This window comes from Leucoraja erinacea, chromosome 10 (assembly GCF_028641065.1).
Source record: "Leucoraja erinacea ecotype New England chromosome 10, Leri_hhj_1, whole genome shotgun sequence".
Classification (NCBI taxonomy): domain Eukaryota; kingdom Metazoa; phylum Chordata; class Chondrichthyes; order Rajiformes; family Rajidae; genus Leucoraja; species Leucoraja erinaceus.
Window position 1 is genome coordinate 44,964,118 of NC_073386.1, and position 19,236 is coordinate 44,983,353.

General features: G+C 43.2%; 1 protein-coding gene across 4 annotated transcripts in view; it reads right to left on the minus strand.

Moving 5' to 3' along the window:
• The window catches only part of atg4c (autophagy related 4C, cysteine peptidase), a 49,998-nt gene that overhangs the window by 13,451 nt on the left and 17,311 nt on the right, over nt 1-19,236 (minus strand). For all 4 annotated transcript variants that reach the window (XM_055642091.1, XM_055642093.1, XM_055642092.1 and 1 more), the window contains 4 exons: nt 16,864-17,097; nt 16,203-16,557; nt 10,787-10,857; nt 4,039-4,184 (listed from right to left, as the gene is read on the minus strand). In XM_055642091.1, the coding sequence (XP_055498066.1) occupies nt 4,039-4,184; nt 10,787-10,857; nt 16,203-16,557; nt 16,864-17,097 (806 nt within the window). The remainder of the gene's footprint in view (nt 1-4,038; nt 4,185-10,786; nt 10,858-16,202; nt 16,558-16,863; nt 17,098-19,236) is intronic.

Here is a 19,236-nt window from a genome sequence, read left to right on the forward strand (position 1 = left end):
ACTGTCTTTCATTGTAAAATCTCTATAAAGAACATAAAAACTGTTTGTTTAAATGACTGAGCAGCCTTGACTCTGGAAACATTCAAGGTATTTATTACCTGTCCTGCTAAGCATGCTTAGTTAGCACTCTTTTCATATGTTAAGTGAAGTGCAATAAAAACTCATCATGTGGATAAATTCAAGGCCGTAGGCATGGGTAATCTATTACATGGTTTAGGAGGCTTTTAACACATCTTCAAAACAACATTCTATTATAACATCATTCAATGATGCTGTAATGATTTTTTTTAAATGCTACAAGTAATTTCAATGAAATTTCAAATAAACAAATATTCAGTCTACAGAGCAGAGTTGCATAGTGACACAGCTATTAGAACTGTAGCTTCATAATGCTAGAAACTGTTCAGTCCTGACCTCAAGCACTGTCTGTGAGGAGTTTGCATGTTCTCTCTGTGACCATGTGGGTTTCCTCTACATATTCCGGTTCCCAAAGATGTGCAAGTTGCCCCTGGTGTGTAGGTAAGTGGTGATATCTGCGAGGAATTGATGAATGTGGGAAGAATTTTTTAAATGGTTAATAAGATTAGTGTAAATGGATAGTTGCTCGTCAGCATTTTTCCATGTTGTTTCTCTTTCACTATATATTCTAAAAAGCTCAGCAGAGTAAATAGCTGAGCTAAGCAGGAGTCTGCAGGTTGTTTTGAGAATGCTTTCAACCCGAGTGGAATGGGTCGGGAGGTGGATCGGTGACACTTTGGAACCATGTCCTCCAGAGTTGCTGCCTCATCTGCCGAGTTAAGGGCCTGTCCCACTTACACGTCCTTGGCTCGCAAATTACGCAACCTCGCGGTCGCTTGAGGCGTACGGGCACCATATGGCCGCGCGGGGCCGGTCCCACTTAGAAGCGCGGAGGGGTATGTAGTTGTGCGCCAAAATTCTTGCAGTGAACAAAATCTTCGTGCGCCAACGGCCTGTCGTGGAACTGACAATCAAGGTGGGACAGGCCCAAGACCCTGGAGCGACGCAACGTCTCACTTTCAACAGCAGCAGAAGCAGGCAAACGATCGCCGAACTCGGCCTGGGGCTCACGGCCGTTGCAGTCCGGATCCGCCCCCATTTCTACTCCCAGAGCAGGGCCAAGAAAATTGAAGATAGACAAAAAATGCAGGAGTAACTCAGCAGGACCGGCAGCATCTCTGGAGAGAAGCAATGGGTGACGTTTCGGGTCAAGACCCTTCTTTTCAGTCTGAAGAAGAGTCTCAACACGAAACGTCACCCATTGCTTCTCTCCAGAGATGCTGCCGGTCCCGCTGAGTTACTCCAGCTTTGTGTCCATCTTCAAATGACATCACGCGCTCCAGACGGCTGTGCGTACGCATGTAATTGCGCCTGAGCTTCGCCGGACCATCGCGGCTCAACGCGACCACGAGGACGCGTAATTTGTGTGCCAAAGACACGCAAGTGGGACAGGCCCTTTAATCCAGCACTGTACACTTGGGTAACTCGAGTTCACTAGAATACAAATGACGCCTCTTGGTTACTTTACTGAGACAAACGGACAGTTTTTCCTATTCACTCTGTCATAGTTTAACCTGTTTGCTTCACTCCCAGCAGGTCTTGAGTCAGAATGAAAAAGAAATGTTACCATGGATGGGATAGAGGCTAGAAAATATAAATGCTCAAAATATTTGTAAGGAGAACCAGACTCAAATTTTCTATCTGAACACGTCAAGCATTGACGTGAAGATTAAATTATAGATACTAAGTGTTTGCGAACAATGAAATTAAATCAAACACTCAAAATAGCAAAAAGCGGCTTTTGTCAAAAAAAAAAGCCATGCAGACTTGGTATTTATTTTGAAGAGATATAACTTTTTAAACAATTATTTTCTCTGATAGTCTCCGCAATTTGATATGTTCATAAATGTATAATAACTAAAGGCCATTAAACTGACCTAGTCCAAGAAGTTTAATCATTTGGAGGTTAAGGTAGCTTTCTATGTTCATTGGACTTCCTCTGCTCAATCTCCACCAATCAGTTTTTGTTAAAATATTACTGTTCTAGTGGTCATATGATTACCAAACAAAAAGTGAAAATCTATTTGGGCTTTCTGGTCCAGATGAGATTTAAACATGGATTGTTCTTGGATCAGTACTTATAAGCTATGCAGCAGACAATTCAAAACCCGACCTGAATTACTCTTTGCAAAGTTTGTACAAAAGATATGGATGAAAAAAAATTAACTATTCAAAATCTTGTCAGTGGACCAAATATGAAAAATTACCCTCCCCCCCCCTCCCAAAAATAAATTCTTGCAAGTTAAACAGCAAAATCAAACTGGCTCCTTGTTCCAAATTGTTAGAAAGTTCTCATTTTTCATTATGGGTTGCGAGAAAAATTCTAATTTATAAGTCACAAATAAGCAAATATATGTACTAAATCATACAAAATGAGGATGTGACCTAGCAGACGTAGTTCATAGATCCATTTCCAGTGATGAAAAAAAAAGTTTCCAGACACATCAGAAAATCTCCGTCATAACCATTCAAAAGCATCATTAGTCACCTTGCACTTTTGAGCACCCTATGCCCACAAAACAAAAATGCTTCCCATGACTGGAATTGAGGGCATTAGATACAGGTGAGCTAAGGTAATCCGAAGGTTGGACAGACTTGGATTGTTTCCTCTGGAACGCCAATGGCTGCTGGGAGATCTGATAAGTATATTAAACTATGAAGCATAGATAGGGTAGACAGACAGAATCTTTTTTCCCCAGCATGGAAACATCAAACTAGAGGGCATAGCTTTCAGTGAGAAGGGCAAATTTAAAGGAGATGTGCGGGGCACAGGGTTTTGAGTGCCTGGAACATGTTGCCATTGTTGGTGGTTGCGGTAGATACAAATATGGCATTTAAGAGGCTTTTGGATAGGCATAAGCAAAGATTATAGAGCAGAGCAAGATAGACCACTCCTCCGAAATCCAATGGGCTGACGTGTAGTACGTAACGGAACGTCACGGCCGCCATTTGTTTATGACAAACGCGACATTTTTGGTAACGGGGACGGACTCCATAGTTATACAATCTGCTCTTACATCAGGTCGCAGGGAAAAGCAAAATTACAAGAGGCTCCTCTAGTATCTTTGGGGGAAGAGGACGTTTCCTGCACTCCTGAGTTGATCCAGGACTGATGTTCGGTCCCCACGATGCCAGATGAAGGCGGACGGCGGGAGAGCCTCAAGCTTCTGCCCGCGGCCGGCGCTCCCGAGGCAGCGGGCAATGCTCCTCTAGTTTCTTTGGTGTAATCCGTTCCAAAGATTGATCCGCTCTATCATCTTTGGTGTAATCAGTGTTGTAGGGAAAAGTGTGTTATACATAATCTATCACTTCACATATTTAGTTAATATTATTGTAAATGTTATTAATATTATTGTAAATTGCTGCTCAATAAAATGGCGTTGTGTCATACCCATGTCATACTGCGCTTTTTTTCGCAGAGTGGCGCATCTTGCTCTACTCTATAATCTTTGGGCATAAGGACATGAAGGGAAATGGAGGGATATGGATTTTGTGCAGGTGGAAAAAAGATGGTCTTGCTACCATGTTTGGCACAGACATGGTGGGCCGAAGGGCCTGTTCGTATGCTCTACTGCTGTATGTTTCATTACATTATTGAGGTTAATATAGAACACCTTCCCCAAATACAAATACTTTTCATTGAGGCACCAGCCTTTGTAACAATGGAGAGCATCACAACCAAAACAAATCTGGAACTCATCATTGTTAAATACAAAAGAAGTACTTGGCAGAAGTTACTCAAGAATAATTAGTAGCAGGGAGTCAATGTTTCTACTTCTGGTTAAGGATAACACCAGTATAAATCAAAATTTGTTTTAAAATGTGTAGAATTTTCTCACCATTAGTAATTTAATATGACCCAGGTCAGTATTATAGGATTTGAAACTAAAATGAAAAAAAGTTACAAAAAGCAGCAAAGAATCATCTAAATATGATGGAAAGATTTCCTATCACCGATACCTTTACAATCTCTTTGTATTCAGGGTTGACCTTCTCCCCTCCAAGTCTCACTGGTATTAGGATAACAACAGCATTTCTTTCTGGTGAATTTGGCATTCCATGTTCATGGGTTTGTAAATGTTTTTCCATTACATCAGCAATATAAACTAAAAAAGAGTGCAACACGTTAGTCACAGTTTGTTCTTATAACATTTGCAAATATGTTCTTCTGCTTCCCTGCACATACATTATGTTCAATTTAAAAATCAAGGCAACATGCTCTATTCCCTTGAAAATGTGTCCTTTATTTCTTGCCTTCCCCAAGCAAATTGGAAATCAACGTTTTTTGCCCACATTTAGTTCAATTTGGCTCTCACCATGTTCCTCATGAGTTGAAAAAATATCTATTCAACTAAATGACTTCAGAAATTACATTATTATTCATTCTGTTAATGTAGAAACATTATTTAATCTTCTAAAAATGGATAAATTACGCTATCTGTGCTTGTAATGTAAAGGAAATTGAATGACTGGAGAGAAAATAGGGCCCCTCAGAATCCAGAGTGTCATCTTTGTGTGGAGCCGCAGGAGTTATTTGCTTCCGTAGGCAAAATCCTAAATGAGTATTTCTCCTATGTTCTTACTGTGGAGAAAGTTATGAAGACTAGGGAACTTGGGACAGTGAATGGAAGTGTCTTGCGGAAGTTCATATTATGGTAGAGGAGGTGCTAAACATCCTGGGGTGCATGCAGGTAGACACATCTCACCGGTCTGATCAAATATGTACAAAGACGTTGTGGGTAGCTAGAAAATAAATTGCAAGCACCCTGGCTGAGATATCCGAATTATCATTAGATATGGGTGAGGTGCCAGTGGACTAATATTGAATGAATGAATACGTTTATTGGCCAAGTATTCACATACAAGGAATTTGCCTTGGTGCTCCGCATGCAAGTGACAACTTGACATATAGTGACAGTTAGGAATGATACATAAAACATTAAACATTAATATAAAACATTATTGATTAAACATGTGAATTAAATAAAATACCAGAGCAAAAGGAGGCTACAGATTTTTGGTTACTGAGTAGAGCTACTACTCGTCGAAAAAAAGCTGTTTTATGTCTGGCTGTGGCAGCTTTGACAGTCCGTAGTCGCCTTCCAGAGGGAAGTGATTCAAAGAGTTTGTGGCCAGGGTGAGAGGGATCAGAGATGATCTTACCCACTCACTTCCTGGCCCTTGCAGTGTACAGTTCGTCAATGGAGGGAAGGTTGCAGTCAATAACCTTCTCAGCTGATCGGACGATTCGCTGCAGCCTCCGGATGTCGTGCTTGGTGGCTGAGCAAAAACCAGACCATGATGAAGACGGTGAGGACAGACTCTACGATAGCCGTATAGAATTGGACCATCATTGCCTGTGGCAGATTGTGCTTCCTCAGCTGCCGCAGGAAGTACATTCTCTGTTGTGTCTTTTTGACTGTGGAGTCGATGGGAGCCTCCCACTTAAGGTCCTTGGAGATGATGGTTCCCAGGAACTTAAAAGATTCCACAGATGTGACTGTGGTGTTGTTGATGGTGAGTTGAGGGAGGGGAGGGGAAACTCTCCTAAAGTCTACTATCAATTCCATGTCTTAAGAGCATTGAGCTCCAGGTTGTTGCGATGGCACCAGGACGGCAGCTGTGACACTTCCTGTCTGTAGGCAGATTCCACCTCATCCTGGATCAGGCCAATCAGGGTTGTGTCGTCCGCAAACTGGAGAAGCTTGACAGAGGAGTCAGTGGAGGTGCAGTCATTGGTGTAGAGAGAGTAGAGGGGAAAGTACGCAGACTTGCGATGCTCCTATGCTGAGGGTTTGCGGGTCCGAGATGTGCTTTCCCAGCCTCACATGCTGCTTCCTGCCTGTCAGGAAGCTGGTGATCCACCGACAGAGGGGTTCAGGCACAGTCAACTCAGAAAGTTTGGAGTGTAGTAGCTCTGGCACAATGGTGTTGAATGCAGAGCTAAAATCAACAAACAAAATGCATAGGTCCCCTGGCGGTCTAGGTGCTGGAGGATGAAGTGCAGGCCCAGGTTGACTGCACCATCCACAGATCTCTTGGACCGATATGCAAACTGCAGAGGGTCCAGCAGGGGGTTCGTGATATTTTTCAGCTTGGCCAGCACAAGCCTTTCAAGGGTCGTCATTACTAAAGAGGTCAGTGCGACAGGCCTGTAGTCGTTAAGACCAGTAATCCTTGCCTTTTTGGTGGACAATAGTGGAGACTTTGAAGCAGGCAGGGACAGTACGGGTTTGCAGGGTTGAAAATGTCTGTATAGACCGGTGCCAGTTGTTCGGCACAGAGCTTGAGAGTAGAGGGGGAAACATTGTCTGGTCCTGGAGCTTTCCGGCTTTTCTGTCCTCTGAAAAGCCTCTCCACCTCCTCTATTTTTAATGATGGAGAAGTGATGTTGCGGAGCACGGAAGAGAAGGGAAGAGAAGGGAAAACACCCAGCAACATGATCTACCTAGGCATAGCCAGGAGCAATTCTCTTACCCACATATCTCTTAAGAGAATGTTAACACAGGAAACCCTTCCACAAGCTGGTCCTCACTAGTGTCTGTGACTTTAAAGCTCAAACAGATTCACATGTTCTTGCTCTGCTCTCATAGTTTAGTCCCTGGTATATTTCCCATCCCAAGAGTTGGCAGCAAGTATGCTCCACCCACATTGTTTATTTACATGGCACAAGCATTCAAGATTTTTGACTGCATTGCAAGGTTTTCCAGAGTGGAAGCATTCAGAGAGTGCACTCATGTCCTTATAGACAAGACCCTGACAATTTCCTGCCAGAAGTGTCCCTGAACACAGCTATTGCACATACTATTCTGCACCCTCCACTCTCCAACCATCAAAAGCAATCAACCACATCTTTGTCATCATGCAGCGTTCATTCAAACCCCAGTGAGTGGAAGAGTGCTGCTTGTATTCATTAATGACCCGTGGTTACAAAGCAGAGTAGCGTTAAACCAATAACATATTTTTCAAATGGGCATGAATGAATTTTACAATCTTTCAAGAGCTTTTTTAAAAACAGTGTTAGGAGAATCATGTACCAAAATTAAGACACCCAAAAATGGGCCAATGGATTTCCAGGTTCTAGTTTTAAACTAAATTTGGTTTTGTAGTCTAGTTTGTGTTGAGATTGGACACAGTTCACATTGGGCATTTTCATGCAACAGAATCAAATTTTCATCCCTCAAGGAGGACTTTAAGCCATGAATCAGGAAATAAGACCCATCTCTCAAATACTACACAAATTACATGAACATTTAAACATTTCTGTTTACAAATGTTTCAGAATACACTATTGAAATATTAAATAACTTCACACAACATACCTTGACACATCACAGTTCATTCCCATTCAATAAGCAAAATAATTAACTTCAAAATTAATATAAAATGTCTTTCCTGACATTTATAAAGAGACCAAGACAAGTGCAATCAATTAGGAAATAAATAAAAGATGATAAAAGATCACAAGGTGATATAAACTGCAAGATGATACCCAAACTTCTTAGTTGGAAAGGACAAGCAGGTATCAGAGGCTCAATTCATAGCACACACTGCTTCATTCTCCACAGACTTCACTGAAGCAAATGAACAAACAAATAAATAAATAAATAGACAGTTCGGGCTGAGAGTAAATTGCACCTATGACCTAAACACACCTTCCGGTCGTCTGGCTGGAGAGATTAAAATCAAGGCCGTCGCCTTTCTCATGTGCTTTATATGACTGCCTGAGTTGACATTTTGAAGCATAATGCCCTTTGCACCATCTTTCTAAGATGGAGATATTGTATATAAATCCATAAACCTACGGACAACAACATAAAGTCTTGTCTTCTTGCAAAATATCAAGTCAAGTCAAGTTTATTTGTCACATACACATACGAGATGTGCAGTGAAATGAAAGTGGCAATGCTCGCGGACTTTTGTGCAAAAGACAAACAACAAAACAACCAAACAAATTATAAACACAATCATAACACACATATTCTTTTACATAATAAATATTAGAAGGAAAAACGTTCTGGAGAGTTAGTCCCTGGTGAGAAAGGCGTTTACAGTCCGAATTGCCTCTGGGAAGAAACTCCTTCTCAACCTCTCCGTTCTCACTGCATGGCAACGGAGGCGTTTGCCTGACCGTAGCGGCTGGAACAGTCCGTTGCAGGGGTGGAAGAGGTCTCTCATGATTTTGTTTGCTCTGGAGTTGCACCTCCTGTTGTATAGTTCCTGCAGGGGGGTGAGTGAAGTTCCCATAGTGCGTTCGGCTGAACGCACTACTCTCTGCATAGCCTTCTTGTCCTTGGCAGAGCAATTCCCGAACCAGATGGTAATGTTCCCGGACAAGATGCTTTCCACCGCCGCTGCGTAGAAGCACTGTAGGATCCTCGGAGACACTCTGAATTTCCTCAATTGCCTGAGGTGGTAAAGGCGCTGCCTTGCCTTACTCACCAGTGCTGAGGCGTGTGATGACCATGTCATATCCTCAGAGATGTGGACTCCCAGATATTTAAAACAGTTCACCCTATCCACAGGATCCCCATTTATACTCAATGGAGTGTACGTCCTCGGATGATGTGCCCTCCTAAAGTCCATGATCAGCTCCTTCGTTTTTTTGATGTTCAAGAGGAGGCTGTTCTCCTGGCACCATAGTGCTAGATCAGCCACCTCCTCCCGGTAGGCCTTCTCATCATTGTCTGAGATCAGGCCCACCACCACAGTGTCATCAGCAAACTTAATTATTGAATTGGAGCTGAACCTAGCCACACAGTCATGTGTGTACAGGGAGTACAATAGGGGGCTGAGGACGCAACCCTGGGGCGATCCTGTGCTCAGGGTGAGGGACTTCGATGTATTCCCTCCCATCTTGACTACCTGGGGCCTGGCGGTGAGAAAGTCCAGGACCCAGGCACACAGGGAGGTGTTGAGCCCCAATTCCAGTAGCTTCCCGGCCAGTCTGGTGGGGACTATCGTGTTGAAGGCTGAACTGTAGTCTATGAACAGCATCCTCACGTAGCCCCCCTTCTGGCTGTCCAGATGGGAGAGAGCGGTGTGCAAGACCTGGGAGACCGCATCGTCCGTGGACCTGTTCGGACGGTATGCGAACTGCAATGGGTCCATGTTCCGAGGGAGGAAGGCGCAGATGTGATTCTTCACCAGCCTCTCAAAGCATTTCATGACTACCGAGGTAAGGGCCACCGGACGGTAGTCATTCAGGCAGGCTGGGGAGGCATTTTTTGGTACCGGTACAATGATGGATTTTTTGAAGCAGGCAGGGACCACGGACTTGTCCAGGGAGAGGTTGAATAATGTAGTGAGCACTGGAGCTAGCTGCGTAGCACAGGACTTGAGTACTCGCCCCGAGATGCCATCGGGGCCTGCAGCTTTTCTTGTGTTCACCCGTGTCAGTGCCCTCCTCACGTCGTGCTCGGACAGCGAGAATGTGTGCATATTTCTCCCTTCAGCTTCGGTAGCCAGCCCGCTGTCGGTATTGTCGATAGTCGGCAGACCTGGAGTGGTGTTGCCCCTCTCGAAACGAGCGTAGAAGGAGTTCAGGTCGTTAGCTAGGGAGGTGCCGGCACATGCGGGTGAGGGAGGGGTGCTTCGGTAGTTGGTTACAATCCGTAGCCCCTGCCACAGGCTTCTGGTGTCCTGCTGCTCCATCTGCAACTCCATCTTGTCCCTGTACCTTCTCTTTGCGTCCTTCACCGCCCTTCGCAGTCGGTAGGACTCTACCTTGTAGACGTCCATGTTTCCTGATGCCAAGCCCGAGTTGTAGGCAGCGGTACGAGCATTCAAGGCCACACGAACAGACCTGTCTACCCACGGTTTTTGGTTCGGAAAGGTGCTTACCCTTACCGTGGGGACGATGTTGTCGGTTATTGTTGCGATGAAGTCCATGACTGCTTCCGCGAACTCACTGACGTCACTGGAACTTGCTTCGAACATATTCCAGTCGACATCACTCAGTGCATCTTGCAGCATGGCCTCTGACTGGTCGGACCACCACTTTACGTCCCTCGTCTCTACCGCTTCCCGAACTATCCTCTGTTTATACTCCGGCAACAGGAAAATAGCAGCGTGGTCAGATTTTCCTAGGGGAGGGAGTGAAACGGCCTTGTAGCCTTTCCTGAACGGTGTGTAGCAGTGGTCCAAAGTTCTCTCCCCCCTGGTGGCACACGTGATGTGTTGGTAGAAGTTCGGCATGACCTTCTTGAGATTTGATTTATTAAAATCTCCAGCCACCACCATAGCCGCATCCGGGTACTTGTTTTGATGTCGACATAGCACAATGTTATTACATTTGCACTCTTATGGTGTCTTAATCAAAGCTCTTCGATCCCATATCCCTAAAATGGTAACCCATCTTTTCTCTTTCTAATTCAGATGCTGCTTGACCCATTGTACAGTTCAACCATTTTCTGTATTTATACAAAGTGAAAGTGGGAGTTGTGGTTTACTAAAACAATGACATTGTTTATACAGGAATAAATATGCCGCCACAACCACCTTGATCTTCATTCCAAATTGACAGCAGTGAACAAAAAGGATTAAAATTATGCTCCTGGAAAACACAAGAGCATTGACTCTTAATAAATCAAACATGAGTTATGTTCAATAATGTTAAATGCTGCCTGGCATCATCAATTTCAAATGACTGGCAGAACTGGGCAAAATGCCCAGCCAGCTCTCCTCATTACCATACCATGGCACTCACCCGTACAGTCCTGAGCAACATAAACTGTTATTCCTTGTAGCTCGGGCTCCACTGCATCTTCCACTGCTCTCCTAACAAAATGAATTTAAATAGGTTTAGACATTCACCATCGAATCAATGTTAATCAAATTGGACTCACTTTAATTCTAAAAAAATTCTAAAGAAACAGCTGATTTTTTTTTTTTTTTTTTAAACCTGAAGAAAAGTTTAAGGACAACCAATCAATATTCTGCACTTCAGCACCATTTTGAATAACTTTCTTTAAAATGTTAATTTAAAAAAAAAAAATTGTACTCAAAATGATGTGCTCAAAATAGGTTGGTAAATATATTGCTCATTCATGCTTCCCAAGACAGCATGGGGACTCCAACTTATATCATGGCGAAGGGCCAAACATTGCGCATTTTAAAAAGAGATAAACCATCTAACCTTGAAATACAACGATATTTCCACCACCAAAATCCTAGTGTAACATCCTAAAGAATACCATGATACTCACCTATATGCAAGACTATTCTGTATCAAGTGACACAGGTCCCGACTTCTCAAAGCTTCCCCATCATTTAAGGTACAACTGAAACATGTGATAGGATCTGTAACGGTGCTGTTACAATGTTGACATGTCCAATAATTTGCAAAATTGCCTGATACATAATGTTCACCAAAATGCAGGCCATCCAATTTGACTAATTGCAGTAAAATTCCAATAATCTGACAACCTTGTGACTTTGATGGTATCAGATTGTCAGATTTTCTGGGCTATCAGATGCTGTTCCAACTGTCACTCCAACCCATTTATCATTTATTCTTCTTTTAAAAAGCTGCTTGGTGAACCAAAGGTCAAACTATCTGGGTGTAAGATTATATCAGACTTTTTGATCACTCAGACCGTCTAATCAGTCTGCACTCAACCATCAGCAGAGGATTGGAAGGGTCATCCACAGTGCTGCTAGGTGACAATTACTCTCCAAAAGCCTGTTCACTGATATCCAGTTCGGTCCTCATCAAGACCATCGAGCTCCAGGCCTTCGTCCTAATGATGACCAATCGGACAAATTGCAGAGGTGAGGAGATATCAAGGTGGCATTTGACTGACTGCAGCATAAAGAAGTCCTTGTAAAACTTGTATAAATTTGCATCGAGCAGAAACTGCGCTCGTGGCTGGAGTCAAACCTTGCATAAAAATGATGGTAGTAGATGATGGAAGTGAATCATTCTAGCCCCACACATCATTGCAGCAGTCTTCAGTGCAGGAGCTGTCCAATGTTCCACCGATTCATCAGTGACTGTCCTTCCATCTCACAAGATCAGAAGTGGATATCTTCAATTCATTGACAACCCCTCAACAAAGGAAATAGTCCATGCATAAACACAGCAAGACTAACACAACATTTGTGCATTGGCTGGTAAGTGGCATATAATATTCATGATACAAAGTGCCAGGCAATGAGCATCTCTAACAAGAGGCTAACCACCTAACCTTGACGTTCAATGGTATTAACGTCACCTACAATCATAGGAGAAATTCAACCACATCAATAGCATGAATACTGTAAAAGCAAGTTTAGAACTGGGTATCCTGCAACAAATGACTCTCCTCCTGACATTCCAAAACCTTCCCACCATCTAAATAGCATAAATCTACTCATCTGGGTGAACGCAGCTCTGACAGCTCAAGGAGCTTGACATCACAGAGCACAAAATGATCCACTTTGTTACTATATCGTCCATCATCCTAAACATTCATTCGGTCTGCTGTTGATGAAATTAGCAGCATATATACCATACAAAAATGTCATTGCAGTTACTTGCCACACTTTAACAACAGGAACTCCCACGCCCATGACTTGTACCATCAAGATAAGCAAGAGTAGCAGGGGCATGAGAATGCCACCACCAGCAGGTTCCCCTCCAAGTTGCACATTCTCTTTTAGAAACATATCACTGGTCTTTCACTATCATTGGGTATAAATGCAGGCACTCCAAACACCACAGGATTTCAGCGGTTCAAGATGATGGATCACCATCACCTTCTCAAGAGGAATTAGTGATGGGCAATAAATGCTGGCCTTGCCTGTAATGCCATGATACTAAAACACAAATTTAAAAAATGAACAAAAAATGTTCACAAACCTCTTAAAATGTAACATCCACACTGCCTCAAAGGAGATCACGGCCTGTGACCACACAGAATAGAGGAGAAGCATTGATAAGGGCAAGAGTATTTATACAACTGTATAACATTCTAAACAACCCATATGCCTATCCCATAAGTATCACAACAATGTGCAAGTCGTGCACAATGGTCTTTAGCTGCCACTAACTGTAGTGAAGCAGGGCCGGATTTAGATGGAGAGGCCCTAAGCTGTTCCACGTGCGAGGCCCCCTCCGCGTTGGTTTTCAGCACTGGCGGCGAGGCAGCGACCGGACAGCCATGGCGGCCAAATCTCCCACAATTCAAAGCGAGGGAGAAAGTGCCCAGCGCCGACCAGTTGCCATTGCAGTGCACATGCGCAAGGCGGCTGATGATGTGCTGGCCGTGGTTGTGCGCATGTGCGGGGGAAGGACGTGCAGGACGCAGCAATGCGCATGTGCAAGGCGGCCTGCCGTGCAGACGGATGAGGACCGAGCAGAGTCCGGTGGCCCGGACACGGATAGCGGGGGGAGATGGAGAGAGAGAGAGAGAGAGAGAGATAGAGAGGGGGGCCCGCCCAGAGTTGAACGGTAGGTGGCCTGCCTTGGCTGGAGGCCCCCCCTAGACCTCGAGGCCCTAAGCTTAAGTTTGTCTGGCTTATAGGTAAATCCGGCCCTGAGTGGAAGCACAACATCAATGACTGCAATCAATCATCTTTGAAGATGACGACTAAATGTTATATTTCTATTAACTCAAGTTAGCTGCATGCAGCACAATTGTCGTACCACTCTTCACATTAGCAAACGATCTTTGGAGGGAAGGAGGGAAGTGGGGGAGAATGGTTGCAAAAAGGTAGTTACAGTGCGGGGAAATGAGGAGGACATATTTTAAACACCGGGTGGTGCTTGACATAGAAACCAGATCTAGATTAAGGATGCATACATAGGGCTAATTATTCACAATTACAATGGCCCATTTTTACAGCAAAGGTTGTAGGCTTGATAACATCTTGGCTCTACTGGTAAAGGCCAGCACATCAGAATTAAACGACCCTTCATCTCAAGCAAGCTGTTGCAATACATCTTTGATGCTGGTATCTAGCCAACAATTTGGAAAGTTGCCCAGATATGTGTTACCACACAAAATAAAATCCCAAGATAAATCTAGCAATGAACAATTATCACTCTCTTCCCAATCAAAAGGTGTTGGAACCATCACTTTGTACCATTAAGTGACACATAATAATCAATAACCCACTAAACCACTTGTTCTTGAACTCAAAGATTTGGTACGAACTTAAATATACATGAATGAAAGGGAGAGTAGATGCCTTCAGGATCAAACATATATTCAACTAGGCCTTACTTGAAAAGAAAACTGCATAGCAGCTGGAATCATACCAGCACACGTTCATTACAGTAATTAGAAGATAATTATTGCCGCTTGAAAATATCTGTATAAATATTCCTCAAGGTAGCTTCCTTGGCTGTTCCACTATTTCATTTACATTTTTCCTAGCAAGTCACCACTGTATTTAATCAAAAACAATTCCACAGTACTGGGCTCCATTTATCCAATCTATTCATAATGAAACAACACTGGCAGCATACTCGTGTTATCATCCTTTCTTACGACATAGCAGCATTTGGCCCATCAAGTCTATACCAGCTCTCAAAGCAACCCAATTAATTTCATTCGCTCACATTCCCCAATAACTATTTTACCTCATAGCCATCACCCACCCCCCCCCCCTCCTCCTATTCTCCTACCACTCAACGACAGGAGGGGTAATTTACAGTAGCCAATTAACGCATCAGCTAGCCCGTATTTGTAGTGTGAGAGGAAACCACAGTGTACAGGGGGAATATGCATACTTCCACATGGACAGCACTAGAGCTTCGGATAGAACCAGGTCACTCTAACCACCAGGAAGCAGGACTCCCTCCTGCACCATTGTGCCATTCCAATAAGCATCAGATAAAGAGGCCTTCAAACTAAGACTTAAAATCTCTCCTAACCATGAAGGCATAATCATTTCAAAGTACCCCACCTTTGATTATTCATGCCAAGGAATGTGCGCAGAATAGAGCTACCATTTAAGGACTGGGAGGCTGTGCGGGCAACTAAAGGTGGATTCTCGATGAGAATCAGTAGATTTCAAAGATAAAAAAGAGCACAATAGTGGTGCAGCAGTTAATGCAGCTGTGTTACAACCCTGGGGACCTGGGAGCAGATGATGAAGTTTACACTGGATTTCCTAGTTCTTCATCCATCCCAAAGATATGCTGAAAGATTAACCCATCGCTGTAAAATACACCCTAATGTAGATAGCTTCCAAAAGAAGCACATGGGAGTTGATGGAACTCCTACAGAGAATAAGTTACAGGATTGTTCTGTATTGTACTAAATAAGCAGCATAGCAGAAGGCTAGTTAATCAGTCCTCCCAACATTGGACTGCATATCCATCCACCTATAGCGAATACCATTTAAAGTATTCAGCACCACAGCTTGTCAAGTTTACTTCAACAATAGCTACTGTTTTCTACAGCCTCTATCATAACATCCACTCTGTTGTGACAATTTTAGAAGGCTTGTCCGGAAGGTTAGAATACATGTGATCGAGGGCGACCTGGCAAATTGGAAGTAAAACTGGCATAGCTCTACGAGTCAGAGGATGGCAATGGAGGGTTGATTTTCAGATTGGGAGCCTACGACCAATGACGTGTAGTAAAGACCAATGCAGACTTCCTCCACATTTCAATTGCATTAAAACACATTTTGCATGTGATTACAATAAAGTTATTTCATATACAAAAATGTTCAGAGCATAAAATGCATTATGGAAAGTGAACTGCAGTTTCAGGCAGGAACGAGTGCATGTTTGAACCCAATTACATTCAGCTACTTCAGGAGTATGATCACAAGAAATAGATAAAGATGGCATCATTCAGCAAGGCATGTGCCAACTCTCTTGGCTAGTTATCTAGCCAAGTGGGCAAGGCAAAAGAAAGGTATCCAAAATAATATGTAAAAAAAACATTTTGGTTATATTTGATTCTTTTGGTTTTAAGCCTCATCACAATATCTGTGATTTAAACCAAGTGTACAATTTAAAGGCTCCCTGCTTCCTTTCCAAACCACAATGTGCAAAATCAATATTCACAATGTAGTTAGCTATTTGAACTTTGTTCTTCCAAAATATTTAATACTCCTACATTTTTGAGCCCTGGTAGCTGTATCACACCGAGTTTGTCAATAGAAAACCTGTAAAATCCACTCACCTTAAAATGTGTGCCACTACAGATGGGCCATACCAATCCCCAGCTCGCTTGCCAGAGTTTTCACCCAACTCTATCAGCCTATGTATTCCAAATGTTGCTGCTGGACTGTCCCCCAACCAAGAGACTATGGTCCGATGCAGCTTTTCATCCTCACTTGTTGCATCGACTGTATTTAAAGATAGTTTTTCATCAATAGACAAGTCCGGTTGTTGACTTATGTCCTGAAGTGAGTTTTCCAAAGGTGGCAGAAAGGTAAACCCTGTATCATCATTATCATCATCAGATTCTGATATGTTCAACTTGAAGAATTCAGATTCCATGGGAACCATTTGTGGCACATCTGTCCAGACCCAATCTGCAAAAGAAAATGTCAAATATATATATTTTTTAAACTGCAAAACCTTATCTTGACCATAATATTGTCATAAAAGACATGTATTTTCAGGAGACTCACAACATTCTGATTACCAATTCCTCCCCATGTTGTCATCCTATTATCATTCCCTTTCAAATCAGCTAACATGGTACAAACAGTGATCAAGCTAGGTATACTGTTGATCCGTATAGTCAATTGCATACAGAGAGTGAGCATTTTAATATGTATATACTAAAACAGCATTGTAAAGTCTAATGCAGTTTCTCATCAAAACAACACACTCACCTCGACCAAGAAAATGGAGCAGAAGACTTTGTGCTAACAACATTTGACCAGACCTTAGCGTGCAGCCCCAGCCACAATCTGTTGTGAGAGAGGATCCTTTTAACTGTGGGAATTCACGGCGGTATGTGAGCCAAACCCTACTGACGAAGTCCTTACGGAATTGATGCGCATTATTTGAAACCAGTTTAGTGTTTGTAGCTGCACCCATGCAGCTTGATGCAGTCTCGTCCGTTCCTGGAAAATGAAAAGCAGTAAAATGTAAACATTAAAAATCAATCGCTTTGACGTTTTGTTACAATAACCTGACAGTAACAGAAAAGGCAATTTGTTCTATTCTATGGAGAACCAACAAGGAGTGTTCATTATAACAATGACTACACTTCAAAACTGCTTATTAATTATAAAGTGTTTTGGGATGTAAAGAAGTCATGTAGGATATCACAGAAATACAGTGCCCTCCATAATGTTTGGGACAAAGACCCATAAATAATTTATTTGCCTCTGTACCCCTCAATTTGGTATTTGTAATAGAGAAGAAAAAAAAATCACATGAGTAAAAGTGCACATTGGCAGATTTTAACAAAGGCCATTTTTATACATTTTGGTTTCACCATGTAGAAATTACAGCTGTGTTTATACATAGTCCCCCAATATCAGGACACGGTAATGTTTGGGACACATGGCTTCACAGGCTTTGTAATTGCTCAGGTGTGTTTAATTGCCTCTTTCATGCATGTATGAGAGAGCTCTCAGCACCTAGTCTTTCCTCCAGTCTTTCCATCACCTTTGGAAACTTATATTGCTGTTTATCAACATGAGGACCAAAGTTGTGCCAATGAAAGTCAAATAAGCCATTATGAGACTGAGAAACAAGAATACAACTGTTAGAGACATCAGCCAAACATTAGGCTCTAACTGTTAACTGTTTGGAACATCATTAAGAAGAAATAGTGCATTGGTGAGCTAACTACAATACAATATACAATATTTTATTACATGTCATTTGAACCTCAGTGAGGCTCAAACGAAACTCCGTTTCCACAGCCATACAAACAAGGACAATTCCTACAAGACATACAAACAATTCAATTTACACAAACATCCATCAAAGTGAATCTCCTCCTCACTGTGATGAAAGGCAAAGTCTTTTCTCTCCCCTGCACCATTTCTCTCTTGATGTCGAAGCCCGACGGACGATGGTAAGTCCCACGGCCATTTAAGGCCGCGCCGGGCGATGTACGGCCTCGCTCGGGGTCGTTCCAACCCCACGACTATCCCAACGTTCAACTTAGATATGGACATGGATAGGACAGGTTTGGAAGGGTATGGACCAAACATGGGCTGGTGAGACTAGTGTAGCTGGGACTTATTGGCCGGTGCAGCCGGTATTGGGCAAGATGGGCCAAAGGGCCTGTTTCCACGCAGCATCACTCTACAACTCTATTCAACACATCATTCTGACATTTTTGACACCAATATGATCCCACCTGTCACATCAGCCCATCCCAAACCCTTTCCATCTTCCACATAGACCGCATCCTCAGCAACTCCTTCTTTCACTCATCCCTTCCCACCCAAGCCACCCCCTCTCCAGGTATTTTCCCCTGCAAACACGAGAGATGTAACACCTGTCCCTAGACCTCCTCCCACCCATACCTCAGAAGTCTTTCCGGAGGTTCACCCCCCCTCTAACTCATCTACCATTCAGTGTTCCCGATCAGAAAGTCTTTCGAGAGCAAACCACCAGGTCCACGACCCGCACCCCGCTCTAAACTCATCAGACACACTACCCACAAACAGTAGTTCAAGACACAGAACACGATGTGGTCTTTATACCGCTTTCACCCCTCTCCACCCCAAGAACCTCGTGATCTCCTGGGGGAGGCAAAAAAACGGATAAAAACCCAGGTCCAATTCGGGAAAAAAATCCGGGAAATTCCTCTCCGACCCCAATCTAGGCGATCGACACTTGTCCAGGAGATCACTCAGGTCTTACTATACTGATGTGGTCTCCTTTACATCAGCAGAGGGTAGATTAGGTGACGTATTTCGTCAAACACTCACGTAGGGTCCGCAAAGGACTCTTGGATCTCCCAGTTGCTAACCATTTCAACTCCCTCTGCATACTAACATCTCTCTCCTGGGCCTTCTCCATTTCCAGAATGAGGTCACGTGCAAATTGAAGAACAGGAACATATTCCGCTTGGTTAACTTACAACCTAATTTTATGCACAATTAATTCTCAAATTTTCAGTAATTAACCTACAAAACCACTCTCACGTCTCCCATCCCCTTTTTCTCACCCTTTTTTCGCTGTGCCCCACCTGATTCACACACCCATTTGTTCCCTTCCCCCTCCCATTTTCACATATT